A 17004-nucleotide genomic window follows, 5' to 3' on the forward strand; every position below is an offset into this window, starting at 1 on the left:
CCCCCTCACACTTGTTCCCTAATAATAGAGAGAACCAGGGACACGAAGGTGGGGGTTTGATGGAGGTTTTGAAGGGAGGGGAGAAGAAGGGGAGAGCTAATGAGGATTATTATTACAAGTCACATCCAGAGATCACATCACACACTTTTCCTACACACTCTGTCACTCCTACACAGCCATTAACAATGGCTCATCATGTTAAGGTCTTCGTTTCATAGATCAAAACAGTAAGGTTCATAATAGCTTTGGTTTTATTTTGTTTTTAAATACAGTCTTCAACATTTGGATAGGTCACTGGGGAGAAAGAAAGGGGATCCTTCTGAGGTCACACAGAGAAACAGAAAGGACTCTCTTCGGTTAGCTCCTGATTCCAGGAGAAACAGTCCCAAGTCCCAAAACAAAAGGCAAAACCAGGCAAAACACTCTTTATACATTTCTACAATGTATAAAGAGTGTTTCTTTACCAAAGTGTTTCTTTACCAAAGGCAAAACACTCTTTATACATTTCTACAATGTATAAAGAGTGTTTCTTTACCAAAGCTTTTCTTTGGAAATGACAGAAAATTCACCAACATTTTGTCCAAACTATTATACCATCTCATCCAGTCTCAACATTTAGTAGCTTAAAAAACCTAAATGAGGTAAAATTTTAAAACCTAAAAGTGTTCTCTCCCAGCACTGGCTCATTCAGGAGTCTTTCTGAGGTCCAGTCCCTGTTACAGCAACAGGGAGAGAGGTAAACAGAAGGAAGGATGCCTTGCTCTCATGGAGCTTACACTGCAGACAAACACACACCAAAAACACAAATGAACACGTAAAAATGACCATTTCAGCCAGTGATGCTGCTGTGAGGAAAACAGAGCAGGTGACAGCACAGAGGCCCCGGGGGTGAGTGTGAGCTGGGTGACCAGAAGCAGCCTTTTGTGAGGCTGAGAGGACACAGTTACATCATGTGACCAAGGTCCCCAGTGGCTTCCTGTGGACAGTATGTACGCCGTCCACCAAGGACCACAGAAGCTCAATTAAAAATGGACTTTTTATTCCCTTTGTATCAATGTTATCTTTTTAGAACTACTTTCTAAACAGTAGTTACAAACAACTGAGAGGGAGCTACACCTTCAGTGAGTCTGGGCTGTCGGTCTGTCTGCAGCCCAATCTATCAAGTGTTTTGTTTTTACTGTGAATTGTGCCTGGTTGCCAGGGGGTCTTCTTAGGTTCACTAAACATTTAGACTCACAAGATTTCCACAAGTGGCACCAGGTGGCCCAGAAAGACCCAGGACAGAACGCCAGCTCACCAGCTGGGCAGCGTGAGCACTAGACCTCCTGCAACACCTGCACAGGTGGGCAGCTCGGAGGCAAGGAGGACACGCCCACACCCAGAAGCACAGGGCTGCTGCGGCTCAGGGACCTCAGACCCCTCAGTGGCCGCAAGCCCTTAGAACTACGTCCACAGCCACCTCAGACTTGGAACTCCAAATCCATTAATCTAGAAACCATTACTATACTTTAAAAAATATATGACTATGTAAACATATTTCAAATATGACAGAGAACCGTGCTGTCCAGTCCAATAACCATTAGCTACAACCGGCTACTTAAATTTAAATTAATTAAAATAAAATTACAACCTGCGTTCTTCAGTCACACTAGCCATACTTCAAGCACTCAACAGCCATAAGCAGCTGCTGGCTGCTGGGTTGAACGGCACAGGTACAGAACACTTCCATCACCACAGAAAGTTCTACTGCACAGCACTACACAAATTACTTTTTCGCTGCTAATATATTACAGTAACTACCACAATGCTTTATCAGGCTTTTTAAGAAAATTGTTTCCCATAGCATAGTCATCATTTTGTACCTTGTTAGTGCTTTATGCCTAACACATTGTAAAATAACTAATTTTCTTTATTACTTAACTAGAGGACAATCAATATTTTAAAGAAACCCAAAGAGTGAAGAATACGAAATTTTAAAACTACAGACAATGAAACTACTTGAAAAACATAAACAATCATAAACTTTGCTTTCCAGGAAGACTGACAGCATCCACAATCCATAAATCCCTAAGAAACCTTGGAGTCAGAGGGCCAACAGAAATCTGACATTTCTACTTGGGAACAAGCTGCAAGAACACTGTGACATGCAAGGCTGTGTGCTCACAGAATCATGTCCCTCTACTGTGATTTCCATGATGCTATGTGCCCCACAGAATCAGGTACCTCTACTATGCTAACAGCCATCATAATTTACTATAATTACTTTAAGATTCTCTCTTTTCTGAGCAACACTGAGTCCTATAAGAACAGAAATAAACATGTATCCCTAGAACCTAACACCATGCCTGGCACCAAGTAGTTCCCTTAATATGTGTTAAATTAATAATAAATAAAACAAACTCTTAGAATAAAGGTTTGTGACCATGTATTTACCTCCACAAGTCACAGCCACTACGTACAACCTCATTACAAAGTCTACTGTTTACAAAGGTATCTATTTGCCTTGGCAAGATAGCCAGTTGAAGAGACAGGAAAGACTTTCCTATCTTCTTTCTATATCACTGAAAAGAAAATCAGTACTTTATATTTCTGTAAAAATCATCGTTAACCCTTTTTTAACTTTAAAACATGTTAAGCTAACAAAGTGACGTAACTACAAACCCCAGGGAAATTTAGTATTGTATATAAATTAAGAGTGATGGTTTACTTGTAAAACTGATGCAAAGTGATGTTAAAAGCTGTTTTCAACCTCCCAAGAGAAAACCCTCACGTTAATAGGCAGATCAATGGTCTTCCAAAGATGTTCACTCATGAATATGTTAGGTTATGTGGGAAAAAGGACTCTGCAGATGAAATTAAGATTAAGGACCTTAAGATGGGGCAATTATCCTGGGTATACAGGTGGGCAATGTAACTACATGAGACTGTAAAAGCAGAAAGCTTTCTCAGGGTGGGGGCAGAGATGCAGTCGCAGAAGTCAGTTCTGACACATGAGAAGGACTGATGCACTGCTGCCGGCTCGGAGAGGGGACCACACGCAAGGACCAGAAAGAGGCCTCTGGGGCTCAGGGAAGCAGAGGAAGGAATGTGGGCCCCTGGCTGACAGCCCGCCAGGAAATGGGGATCTCAGTCCTGCCACAAGGAACTGCACTCAGCCAGCAACATGCATAAGCTTTAGCAGCACACTCTGCCCCAGAGCTTCCAGCAACAGCCACAGCCCTGCTGGCATCTTGATTTTAGCTGCGGGAGGCCCATGTGGGATTTCTGACCTACAGGACTGTATGATAAAAATGAGTGCTGCTTTAATCCATTCAATTTGTGGTAATTTGTTATGGCTACAACAAAATTTTCTAATCTAGACACACCAATAAGGTTTAAAATTCAGCATCCTGAATTCTGTCTTCTTCAAGTCACTGGTTCACTTGCTAAGGACGCGGCTACTTTCTCGCCTCTCTTGTCCCTGTAAAGCTATAAGCCACCTAGGCTGCTGCTGCTCTCTGTCCTATCTCCGTCTCCTGGGAAACATCTCCGCTGCAATCCCTCTTAATGCAGTCATCACAGCATATCTTCTCCCCAGTGGACCTCACCTGGCCACAAAGAAGATGCTAACACTCTGTAATTGTTCTTCACAGCTTTATTCAACCAAAAAAAAGCCTGAATACCCAGTAAAATGGAAACGGTTAAGATAGATATATCTATCCTCAACTGAATATTGTAAGTCACTTAAAAATGGAGCCATGAAAAGTAATCTTCTACTTTACTACATGGGTATGACATACTAAGTGAAAATAAATTTTTTTAAGTTTAACCATTTAAATTATTATTACGTAAAAATATATAGAGATTACAACAAAAGCCTAGCAGTGGTTATATTAGTGAAGCAGGATTCGTTTCTTCTATTTTTCCAAATTTTATATAGTGTGACTATAAATTTTACCAAAAAAATTAAATGACATAAAATTTGTAACATAAGCCACATACACCTCTCTCCTTCCTCTGCTTGTTTAAGCTGCAGCAACTATTTCAGTACAGCTGCGCATGCGTGCGTGCGTGCGTGCGTGCGTGTGTGTGTGTGTGTGTAGATTGGTCTTCTTTCCCTGTTAGCATATAAACATCTTGAGCTGAGGGACCACATCTCTTAGCATCTTTGTACACAGACTATCCACTGTAGTGCCCTTAACACAATGGGAGGATTTTAATAAAATGCTCACTCTTGACAAAGTACATCTCTAAAAAGGCATAAACATTTTCAATACAAACGTGAAAAAAGAAATAACTCAAAGACCATAAATAATGGGAAAGAACACATTCTTTCTAATTTATTAATATCTTACAAGACACCTGAAACACCTTCACAATAATCACTGAGCTAAAAGCTTATGTTGCTGCATGTAGAAAAGGAAATAAACCTAAAGTTAATGCCAGAGCTTAGAAACAGGTGATGAGGAAGAGCTGACAAACAGCTGTAGCCCGTGGACCACGTTAATGAGGCTCTCACGTCAGCCCGCACCTGGTGGGCATCCTGATCTACCAAACCTTTCCTAACACATGAATGCCCAACAATTTTCTGATTTCAAAATGAGAAGTAATTCAAAAAGAAAACACTGGGTACTGTACCACCATGGATATTGGGAAAAGCTTTCTTACAGAGATTGCATTTCTGATATAAAATCTGTGTCAGCATATTCTTCAGAGGAATAAATAGAAATGTGTACATATCAACCAAATGTACTGCATTAGGAAAAAAATTTACAAAATAATTGTTGGTAATAATACCAACTGAAGGAAAAAAAATACCTACTGAAGGAAGATGCTTTCATTATTTTAAATGATTTCCAAATAAAGGTCAATATAAACATCTGCTTAGAAATTCAGGATGCATTACAAGTTAATCCATGTGATACAGTTCAAGTATTTATTACAGGTAATGCTTCTCTTTGCTAGCTTCTCTTATCTTGATTTCTGTTTTATTCTTAGGTTGAAATATGCTAATAAAATTAGGAAAAATAGTGTAACAAATACATGGTTTTGAAATTCTTTAATTTTTAATTTTTAATTAAAGAATTGGAAAATCATTAAATTTATTGGCAAAATATTAAATGAGAACAATATTCACTTCATATCTTGAGGTGGAGAGGTGAAGGAGGAAGACACACTGTGGGGAAAGGCATTATTTTTAAGGAAAAAAAAAATCATATCCAAGTAATCACATGTAGATTGTGGGCTACAAGTTTTCTTCTGCAGTCTCACCTATTTACACCTAGCATTTGTAAATAATACAATAAATAAAAATAACAATCTTGGGCTTCCCAGAGACAAGGAAAGGACTTCCCTGGTGCCGCAGTGGTTGAGAGTCCGCCTGCCAATGCAGGGAACATGGGTTTGTGCCCCGGTCCGGGAAGATCCCACATGCCGCGGAGCGGCTAGGCCCGTGAGCCATGGCCACTGAGCCTGCGCGTCCGGAGCCTGTGCTCCGCAATGGGAGAGGCCACAACAGTGAGAGGCCCGCATAACGCAAAAATAAATAAATAAATAACAATCTTTAACATAAACACCCTTGGTAGTCTAATACATTTTTATAAATATTATCCCATAGGTACAAACATTAGGGTAGCAAAGACACATATAGACAATAAACTTCTACATTTACAGGAACATATCCCAAGGCCTTTATATATCTCCAAATTAGAAAATCAGTACATGATATAATTCACCCTAGAAAATGCAGTGATGTGTGAGGATGTGTAAAGTCACCTTGAGATGTGGACTCATTAGATGATGTATATAATGATATGTGACTTGAGGAGAGCAGAAATTATGATTTACACAAATTCTCTCTGGCATTTCAGAATTTAACATGAACTTCCTGAGGCTCCATCACTAAACTTTAAAATAGGATTAATGACAAACAACCATCTACCATCCTCACTGGGGTGTTCTGAGTGTGAACTAAAAAGCCAGTTTGAACAGTACTTTGTAAACTAGCCAGTTTGATTTCTTGGTCCCATGTTCTCCTCCCTCTTCTAAATACTTGCCCCTTCAATTATTTCCTTATTCCCATAAACCTCGTTTCTCCCTGACCAATAAACATTGCTCACCTTTCCAGTCTTCGGGGAAAAATGAAACACTTGCTTCAACCATGACACTCATGGGTACAGTCCCCTTTCCTCCTCGCTCTGCCAAGAGCAGTCTACGCTCCCTGTATGCCCACAGCCTCGTTCCGCATTTCCTCCTCAACCCCCACCCCAGGGATAGACTTGCATCTGTACCACTGCAAGGTGGGGGCTGAGCCACCTATGGCTCCCATGCACCTAATCCAACTGACGTGAGGAGATTCTGACCTGACTTCCCTACGCGTTTAACAGTGTTCACCTTTCTGAAAGCTTTCCCTTAGCATTGTTGATGCCACCACCCCTTGCTGTGCTCCTGTTTCACTCGAGATTCCTCCCTGGTGTCTTTACTGGCTTCCCTTTTAACTCATCTCCTCCTTCCATCACTGCCCATCACAGGTCACTTAAACACTAACTTCTATGGGTTCTATTCAGGGCCATTTCCCCTTTTCTTGTCACTCTATATTCTCTCCCTGAGTGGTCTCAACCATCCCCCTGATTTTAACCACCCCTATATAGTGGAGATTAGCAAATGTCTCTCTATAAACCTCGCTCTAAAACTGCGGGTCTATATTCAGCTACTTACTAAACACCCCCCATATGCTCCACCAGCATCTCAACTTTAAAATGTCTTAACCCACTGAACCTACGATCCCAGCAGTCCAATTCACCCCCTTGTCCTCCTTTACTCTCCTTCACGGTCACTGACAACATCCTCCCCCAGGTGAGATCAAAGTTCAGTCCAATCATCTGAGCCCCCACTGTGAGCCACCACTGTGCTAGGGGGTGTGGAATCCAAACAACCACTTCATGGCCTCATCACTTAAGGAAATGTACTTTGTGTTTAATTCCATTCAAAAGGTTACAAATGTTGTAATGTGTTTAAGTGCCTATCTCTCAAATGAAATCAAAACTGTAAATTCCTTGAGAACAGAAATTGTCTTATTTTTTTTTTTTAATCCCCGGCACATAATAGGTGCTCAGTTACTGATGGATGCTACTAACGAATAGCTTGCATTTCCATAAGAGATTGAAGCAAAATGCTTTCTGTGGTTAATTTAACTTTTAACTATATAACTAGGTTCAACTAAGAAAATCTGGACACATCACTTCTACATTCTCAGAATGATATGTATTGTTAAGCAATATACTAAATTATTAGGTTGGCAAAGTGTTATACTAATTCTCTTTGAATGTCTAAGTCCTGTAAAATGACTTGAGAATTTCTCTGTATTGCTACTTCAATTTTTGTGGGTATTGGTATCACCTCCCAAATTAGTTTTATTGACAAACTTAATTAAAACACTACTCATCATTCCTCTTTGATCATCAGAGGCACTAAACAAAATTAGATCTAATAATGATTTCAGTTTCAACCTCCTAATATCCACCACCCCTTCTAGGTTATATTTAAACTATACAGTTTATGCAAATCAATGATGATTATTTTTTCCTAACAAGATTATCATTAGCATCTTTCAAGCCAAACAGTATTCTTTCCTATTTTGACCTAAGCAAAAGGAAGGTAAAAGAAAAACATTACATTTAGACAGCCAAGAGACAATTCAATATACTTGAAAGCCTTTCCACAAGGTTACTTTTTGTAACAGGAAGTGTCCAACTATGCACATCAGCTGCCACCCTACATACAGATGTCTCTGACATGGTAAAAAAACAAGAAACCATTTGGTTTAATAATAATAATAAGAGAAGCAACATCAGTTGGTGCATATTACATGTAGCATCTAGCCCTGGTTGCTTAGCAAACAGCCACAAGTGACTTCCACAGAGAAGGAAAGCCCTAAATGAATGTACAGTTTGTGCAAGTTTCAAGGACTCAAGAAGACGTGTCAGTAGTTAATCTAAACTCTAGTTGACAATGACCACACTGGGGTGGAGGAAGGAGAATCCACATTATCTCACAGAATCAAGCACTGACTAGATGTGAGATCCAGTCCTTTAGGTCTATGTCTTCTGACCCAATGGTTTTATAGGGGAAAGAACTGTAACAATATGATTATTATAAATTATAAAAACTCTTATGCAGAAAAAAACCAACAAAATATCACTGGTATAACACGTATTCATTCATTCACAAAACACATAATGAAAGACCTATCATGAAAAGCACTGTAGCAGCTCTGGAGCAGCTCATACTATAATGGAGAAATCAGGCAAGGAAACAAGCGATTAACAATATCATAGGTTCTGTAACATGGGGAGCCAGGCAGTATTATGGGAACACAAATAAAACACCTGAGAGGGAGATGGGGCAGGGGAGGAGGGTGAGAACCAAATGGTCAGGGAGAGCTCATCAGAGGAGGCGAACAAGAACAAGCAACATTAGTCAAATCACAGAGGTGGAGGAAGGGGAAAAGAGCATTCCGGGCAGGAGGAAATTATCTGCAAGGGCACTGAGGAGAGCAAGGGCATGTCACACTGGAGAAGCTTCAGGGCACCTGCTGGCAGGAGAAGTCAGGGCGTCAGTACTGACAGAAAGTCCAAAGGGGCCAGGCCAGCTCCTTCCAGAAGGACCTTATCTGCCAGGACTGCGAAGTTCTCACTTCATCCCGAAAGAAATGCAGGAGAAAGAATGCTTTTAAAACTCCAAGGAATAATATAATGACTGCAGCAGTGATGTGAAATAGAGAGGGCAAATCGGACAAAGATAAGAGGCCACCAGAAGGAGATGCTCAGGCTGAGACTGGAGGAGAGGGGGGCAGGGGAGTGACTCACTAACACAGAGCTCTCAGAAATTTAACAACTGTACAGTACTCATGCTACTCAGTCCCTGGTGAAGTGTTAGTCTGGACCCCCACCCTCCCCAACTGGAGAGGAGGACAGGAGAGGAGGGAAAAGAGGGAGCAGGGAGGCAGGAGAGGAGGAAAATGAAGAACACTGAAAGACACTGGAAATTAACGTCCATGCCAATTTCTGACAGGAGCAGTAGCATTCTAGGTTTCAAAAAAATAAAAAGAAACCATTGAGGAAAACACTAAAGGTGCTTGGCTGCATATAACTTGAAAATGTAAGTATGTTGGATAATGCAACATAATAAAAAACTCTCAGAAAAAAAAAGTTTGTAACAAATATAACGAAGAGTCACTATCCTTTATATCTAAAGTATGTAAGATCAAATAATCAAAAGATGCTATCAATAAATGGGCAAAGATAGTTAATCCCACCTCAAAAAAAATGGATAACAAAATGATTTAAAATCATTCTTAATAATTATCAGTGCAAAGTACATGATACCAACAGTATCTCTATGGTAAACCTATTAAATTAGCAACTGTTTTAGCTCCCCTTCTTGTTCAGAGTACAGCAACATGGGGGATCTTATATGAAAACACAAGTAGAATAAGGTTTTTGAAAAAGAAATAAATATGCTTAAATCTTAAAAGGGTTCATATGCTTTCACAAATTCCACTTCTGAAAACCCATGCTAAGGAAACAATCAAAAATACAGATAAAGATTTACATACCACATTTTTTACACTAGTGAAAGAATGAAAAATGGTCTAATGCTCCCCAAAGAATGATAAATATACTATAGGACACCCATACAAGAAAATATCCTATAATCATGAAAAACTATGTTTGTGGACAGATTTTAGTAACAGAAAAAATGAAAAAATAGTGGAATTATATAAAAGTATAATTACAACACTCAGTTTTAAAACAGCACAGAGGAAAGCAGTATTATTTCTGAATAGTGATGATAGGTTTTTCCTCCTCCTTTCCTGTATTTTCAAAGTTTGTTTTTTAAATAATGAGGATAAATTATTTTTGTATTTAGAAAACAAATATAACTTACTTCAACTACCCCCAACAAAATATGAGCAGGTTCCCATAGTTTGTCTTAGCCTCGCAGTTAATTAAGCAATAGCTCATTCCTTTGAGATCTTTCTGAACTCAGTCATCACTACTCATTTTAACTTCAACTTATCAACCAGTTCTACATACTTTTACAGAATTAAAAGAACTTTCTATACTACCCTGAAGTCAAGGGTAACAAGTGCATTGCACTAGGAACTTCAACTTAAATCAGAGAATGACAAAAAAAAGAAAAAAGAAAGGCTTTGTAAAGTTTTTAGACATCGAAGAGGCTTTAACACCACTGTAATGCAGGTGGATTTACAAGTTTGACAGGCTGGGCCTTTGTATACCTGAGGTGGTTGAGCAGAGGCTGGAGTCTCTCATCCGACTGCACAGCGGGCAAGGACCTGGCTGTTAACTGAAAGCAGAGAAGGGGGTGAGTAACCACAGCAAACGCCTCAGGACTGAACTCCATCTGAACTACATGCAACATGAGGACCCGGGGCTTCCCTGGTGGCACAGTGGTTGAGAGTCCGCCTGCCGATGCAGGGGACACGGGTTCGTGCCCCGGTCCAGGAAGATCCCACATGCCGTGGAGCAGCTGGGCCCGCAAGCCATAGCTGCTGAGCCTGCGCGTCCAGAGCCTGTGCTCTGCAACAGGAGAAGCCACAACAGTGAGAGGCCCGCGTACCGCAAAAAAAAAAAAAAAAAAAAAAAAAATGAGGACCCGGAGAGCGGAAGGAGATGGGGGGTGCCTAAAATGTAAGAACACTGTTTTTTTTGTTTGTTTTTTTTTAACATCTTTATTGGAGTATAATTACTTAAAATGTTGTGTTAGTTTCTGCCGTATAACAAAGTGAATCAGCTATACATATACATATATCCCCATATCCCCTCCCTCTTGTGTCTCCCTCCCACCCTACCTATCCCACCCCTCTAGGTGGTCACAAAGCACGAAGCTGATCTCCCTGGGCTATGCGGCTGCTTCCCGCAAGCTCTCTGTTTTACATTTGGTAGTGTATATATGTCAATGGCCCTCTCTCACTTCGTCCCCACCTTACCCTTCACCCTCCCTGTGTACTCAAGTCCATTTTCTGCATCTGTGTCTTTATTCCTATCCTGCCCCTAGGTTCATCAGAAGCAGTTTTTTTGCAGATTCCATATATATGTTTTAGCATATGGTATTTGTTTTTTTCTCTTTCTGACTTACTTCACTCTGTATGACAGACTCTAGGTCCATCCACCTCACTACAAATAACTCAATTTCATTTCTCTTTATGGCCAATATTCCATTTGTATATATGTGCCACATCATATCCATTCATCTGTTGATGGACACTTAGGTTGCTTCCATGTCCTGGCTATTGTAAACAATGCTGCAGTGAACATTGTGGTACATGACTCTTTATTTTTTTGCAGTACACGGGCCTCTCACCGCTGTGGCCCCTCACGCTGTGGAGCACAGGCTCCAGATGTGCAGGGCCCAGTGGCCATGGCCCAGGGGCCCAGATGCTCCACGGCACATGGGCCCTCCTGGACCGGGGCACGAACCCGCGTCCCCTGCATCGGCTGGCAGACCCCCAACCACTGCACCACCAGGGGAGCCCCATGATTCTTTGTTAATTACGGTTTTCTCAGGGCATATGCCCAGTAGTGGGATTGCCTAGGTCGTATGGTAGTTCTATTTTTAGTTTTTTAAGGAACTTCCATACTGTTCTCCATAGTGGCTATATCAATTTACATTCCCACCAACAGTACAAGAGGGTTCCCTTTTCTTCACACCCTCTCCAGCATTTATTGTCTGTAGACTTTTTGATGATGGCCATTCTGACTGGTGTGAGGTGATACCCTCATTGTAGTTTTGATTTGCATTTCTCTAATGATTAGTGATGTTGAGCATCCTTTCATGTGTTTGTTGGCAATCTGTATACCCTTATTTGGAGAAATGTCTATTTAGGTCTTTGGGCCATTTATTGATTGGGTGGTTTGTTTTTTTGCTATTGAGCTGCATGAGCTGCCTGTATATTTTGGAGATTAATCCGTTGTCAGTTGCTTCATTTTGCAAATATTTTCTCCCATTCTAAGGTTATCTTTTCATCTTCTTTAGGGTTCCTTTGCTGTGCAAAGCTTTGAAGTTTCATTAGGTCCACTTATTTTTGTTCTTACTTACATTTCTCTAGGATGTGGGTCAAAATGGATCTTGCTGTGATTTATGTCATAGAGCATTCTGCCTGTTTTCCTCTAAGAGTTTGATAGTGTCTGGCCTTACATTTAGGACTTTAGTCCATTTTGAGTTTATTTTGTGTATGGTGTTAGGGAGTGTTCTAAATGCATTCTTTTAAATGTAGCTGTCTAGTTTCCCCAGCACCACTAATTGAAGGGGCTGTCTCTTCTCCGTTGTATATTCTTTGCCTCCTTTATCAAATATAAGGTGACCATATGTGTGTGGGTTTACCTCTGGGCTTTCTATCCTGTTTCATTGATCTATCATTTCTGTTTCTGTGCCAGTACCATACTGTCTTGATTACTGTAGCTTTGTAGTACAGTCAGGGACCCTGATTGCTCCACCTCCTGTTTTTCTTTCTCAAGATTGCTTTGGCTATTTGCGGTCTTTTTGTGTTTCCATACAAATTGTGAAATTTTTTGTTTTACTTCTGTGAAAAATGCCAGTGGTAGTTTGATAGGGATTGCACTGAATCTGTAGATTGCTTTGGGTAGGACAGTCATTTTCACAATGTTGATTCTTCCAACCCAAGAAACATGGCATATCTCTCCCTCTGTTGTATCGTCTTTAATTTCTTTCACCAGTGTCCTATAGTTTTCTGCATACAGGTCTTTTGTCTCCTTAGGTAGGTTTATTCCTAGGTATTTTATTCTTTCGTTGCAGTGATAAATGGGAGTGCCTTCCTTAATTTCTCTTTCAGATTTTTCATCATTAGTGTATAGGAATGCAGAGATTTCTGTGCATTCATTTTGTATCCTGCTACTTTATCAAATTCATTGATTAGCTCTAGTAGTTTTCTGGTAGCATCTTTAGGATTCTCTATGTATAGTATCATGTCATCTGCAAACAGTGACAGTATTACTTCTTCTTTCCGATTTGGATTTCTTTTCTTTCTTTTTCTTCTCTGACTGCTGTGGCTAAAACTTCCAAAACTATGTTGAATAACAGTGGTGAGAGTGGGCAACCTTGTCTTGTTCCTGATCATAGAGGAAATGCTTTCAGTTTTTCACCACTGAGAATAATGTCTGTTGTGGGTTTTGTCATATATGGCCTTTATTATGTTGACGTAAGTTCCCTCTATGCCTACTTTCTGGAGGCTTTCTATCACAAATGGGTGTTGAAATTTGTCAAAAGCTTTTTCTGCATCTACTGAGATGATCGTATGGTTTTTTATCCTTCAATTTGTTAATATGGTGTATCACATTGATTGATTTGTGGTATATTGAGGAATCATTGCATTCCTGGGATACACCCCACTTGATCATGGTATATGATCCTTTTAATGTGCTGTTGGATTCTGTTTGCCATTATTCTGTGGAGGATTTTTGCATCTATGTTCATCAGTGATATTGGCCTGTAGTTTTCTTTCTTTGTGACATCCTTGTGTGGTTTTGGTATCAGGGTGATGGTGGCCTTGTAGAATGAGTGTGCTATACTTTGGAAGAGTTTGAGAAGGGATAGGTGTTAGCTTTTCTCTAAATGTTTCATAAAATTCGCCTGTGAAGCGATCTGGGCCCTGGGCTTTTGTATTGTTGGAAGATTTTTAATCCAAAGTTTCAATTTCAGTGCTTGTGATTGCTCTGTTTATATTTTCTATTTCTTCCTGGTTCAGTCTCCGAAGGTTGTGCTTTTCTAAGAATTTGTCATTTCTTCCAGGTTGTCCATTTTATTGAAATAGAGTTGCTTGCAGTAATCTCTTCATGATCCTTTAGTATTTCTGCAGTGTCAGTTATTACTTCCCTTTTTCATTTCTAATTCTGTTGATTTGAGTCTTCTCCTTTTTTTCTTGAAGAGTCTGGCTAATGGTTATCAATTTTGTTTATCTTCTCAAAGAAGTAGCTTTTAGTTTTATTGATCTTTGCTATCATTCACTTCATTTCTTTTTCATTTATTTCTGACCTGATTTTTTTTTTTTTTCGGTACGCAGGCCTCTCACTGTCGTGGCCTCTCCCGTTGCGGAGCACAGGCTCCGGATGCGCGAGGGTCAGCGGCCATGGCTCACGGGCCCAGCCGCTCCGCGGCATGTGGAACTCTTCCCAGACCGGGGCACCAAACCCATGTCCCCTGCATTGGCAGGCAGACCCTCAACCACTGCACCACCAGGGGAAGCCCTCTGACCTGATTTTTATGATTTCTTTCCTTCTGCTAACTTTGGGTTTCTTTCGTTCTTCTTTCTCTAACTGCTTTAGGTGTAAGGTTAGGTTGTTTATTTGAGATTTTTCTTGTTTCTTGAGGTAGGATTGTATTGCTACACACTTCCCTTTTAGAACTGCTTTGCTGCAATCCCATTGGTTGTGGGTCATCTTGTTTTCAGTGTCATTGTTTCTAAGTATTCTCATGATTTCCTCAGTGATCTCTTGGTTATTTGGTAGTGTACTGTTTAGCCTCCATGTGTCGTATTTTTTACAGATCTTTTCCTGTAATTGATAACTAGTCTCATAGTGTTGCAGTTGGAAAAGATTACTTGATACGATTTCAATTTTCTTAAATTTACCAAGGCTTGATTTGGTGACCCAAGATATGATCTATCCTGAAGAATGTTCCATGAGCACTTGAGAAGAAAGTATATTCTGCTGTTTTTGGATGGAATGTCCCTATAAATATTAAGCCCATCTTGTTTAATGTATCTTTTTTTTTTTTTTTTTTTTTTTTTGTGTGTACACGGGCCTCTCACTGTTGTGGCCTCTCCGGTTGCGGAGCACAGGCTTCCCGGACGTGCAAGCTCAGAAGCCATCGGCTCACGGGCCCTAGCCGCCCGCGGCTTATGGGATCTTCCCAACTGGGGCACGAACCCATGTCCCCTGCATCGGCAGGCTGACTCACAACCACTGCGCCACTCAGGGAAGCCCTAATGTATCATTTAAAGCTTGTGTTTCCGTATTTTATTTCATTTTGGATGATCTGTCATTGGTGAAACTGGGGAGTTAAAGTCCCCTACTACGATTGTGTTACTGTCAATTTCCCCTTTTATGGCTGTTAGCAGTTGCCTTATGTATTGAGGTGCTCCTATGTTGGATGCATAAATATTTACAGTTGTTATATCTTCTTCTTGGATTGATCCCTTGATCATTATATAGTGTCCTTCTCTGTCTCTTGTAATAGTCTTTATTTAAAGTCTATTTTGTCTAATATGAGAATTGCTACTCCAGCCTTCTTTTGATTTCCATTTGCATGCAATATCTTTTTCCATCCCCTCACTTTCAGGCTGTATGTATACCTAGGTCTGAAGTGGGTCTCTTGTAGACAGCATATATATGGGTCTTCTTTTTGTATCCATTCAGCCAGTCTATGTCTTTTGGTTGGAGCATTTAGTCCATTTACATTTAAGGTAATTATCGATATGTTTGTTCCTATTACCATTTTCTTACTTGTTTTGGGTTTGTTATTAAAGTCTTTTCCTTCTCTTGTGTTTCCTGCCTAGAGAAGTTGCTTTAGCATTTGCTGTGAAGCTGGTTTGGTGGTACTGAATTCTCTTAGCTTTTGCTTGTCTGTAAAGGTTTTAATTTCTCTGTGGAATCTGAATGAGATCCTTGCTGGGTAGAGTAATCTTGTTTGTAGGTTTTTCCCTTTCATCCCTTTAAATATGTCCTGCCACTCCCTTCCAGCTTGCAGAGTTTGTGCTGAAAGATCAGCTCTTAACCTTATGGGGATTCCTTGTATGTTAATTGTTGCTTTTCCCTTGATGCTTTTAATATGTTTTCTTTGTATTAATTTTTGACAGTTTGATTAATATGTGTCTTGGTGTGTTTCTCCTTGGATTATCCTGTATGGGACTCTCTGTGTTTCCTGGACATGATTGACTACTTCCTTTCCCATATTAGGGAGGTTTTCAACTATTATCTCTTCAAATATTTTCTCAGTCCCTTTCTTTTCTCTTCTTCTTCTGGGACCCCTATAATTCGAATGTTGGTGTGTTAATGTTGTCCCAGAGGTCTCTGAGACTGTCCTCAATTCTTTTCATTCTTTTTTCTTTATTCTGTTCTGCGGTAGTTATTTCCACTATTTTATCTTCCAGTCACTTATCCGTTCTTGTACCTCAGTTATTCTACTGTTGAGTCCTTCTAGAGAAGTTTTAATTTCAATTATTGTGTTGTTCATCATTGTTTATTTTGCTCTTTAGTTCTTGTAGGTCCTTGTTAATGTTTCTTGTATTCTCTCCATTCTATTTCCAAGATTTTCGATCATCTTTACTATCATTATTCTGAATTCTTTTCAGGTAGACTGCCTATTTCCTCTTCATTCATTTCATCTGGTGGGTTTTTTACATTGCTCCTTCATCTGCTGTGTTTCTGTCTTCTCATTTTGCTTACCTTATTGTGTTTGGGGTCTCCTTTTCGCAGGCTGCAGGTTCACAGATCCTGTTGTTTTTGGGGTCTGCCCCAGTGGGTAAGGTTGGTTCAGTGGGTTGTGTAGGCTTCCTGGTGGAGGGGAGTAGTGTCTGTGTTCTGGTGGATGAAGCTGGATCTTGTCTTTCTGGTGGGCTACGCCACATCCTGTGGTGTGTTTTTGGGTGTCTGTGAACTTAGTATGATCTTCGGCAGCGTCTCTGCTAATAGGTGCAGTTGTGTTCCTGTCCTGTTAGTTGTTTGGCATGGGCGTCCAGCACTGGAGTTTGCTGACCGTTGGGTGTGCTGGGTCTTAGTGTTGAAATGGAGATCTCTGGGAGAGTTCTTGCCAATTGACATTACATGGGGCTGGGAGGTCCTTCATGGTCCAATGTCCTGAATTCGGCTCTCCCACCTCAGAGGCTCAGGCCTGACAGCCAGCCCGAGCACCAAGACCCTGTCAGCCACACGGCCAGGGACGTGGGGAGTTTCTTCCCTTTTGGGAAGTCTGAGGTCTTCTGCCAGC

General features: G+C 40.5%; 1 protein-coding gene across 3 annotated transcripts in view; it reads right to left on the reverse strand.

Annotated features, from left to right (window-relative positions):
• PRIM2 (DNA primase subunit 2) overlaps positions 1-17004 on the reverse strand; it is a 333687-nt gene that overhangs the window by 122474 nt on the left and 194209 nt on the right. For all 3 annotated transcript variants that reach the window (XM_032649617.1, XM_032649618.1, XM_032649619.1), the window contains exon 8: positions 10280-10347. In XM_032649617.1, the coding sequence (XP_032505508.1) occupies positions 10280-10347 (68 nt within the window). The remainder of the gene's footprint in view (positions 1-10279; positions 10348-17004) is intronic.

The sequence above is a fragment of the Phocoena sinus genome, chromosome 11 (assembly GCF_008692025.1).
Source record: "Phocoena sinus isolate mPhoSin1 chromosome 11, mPhoSin1.pri, whole genome shotgun sequence".
NCBI classification, from domain to species: Eukaryota; Metazoa; Chordata; class Mammalia; order Artiodactyla; family Phocoenidae; genus Phocoena; species Phocoena sinus.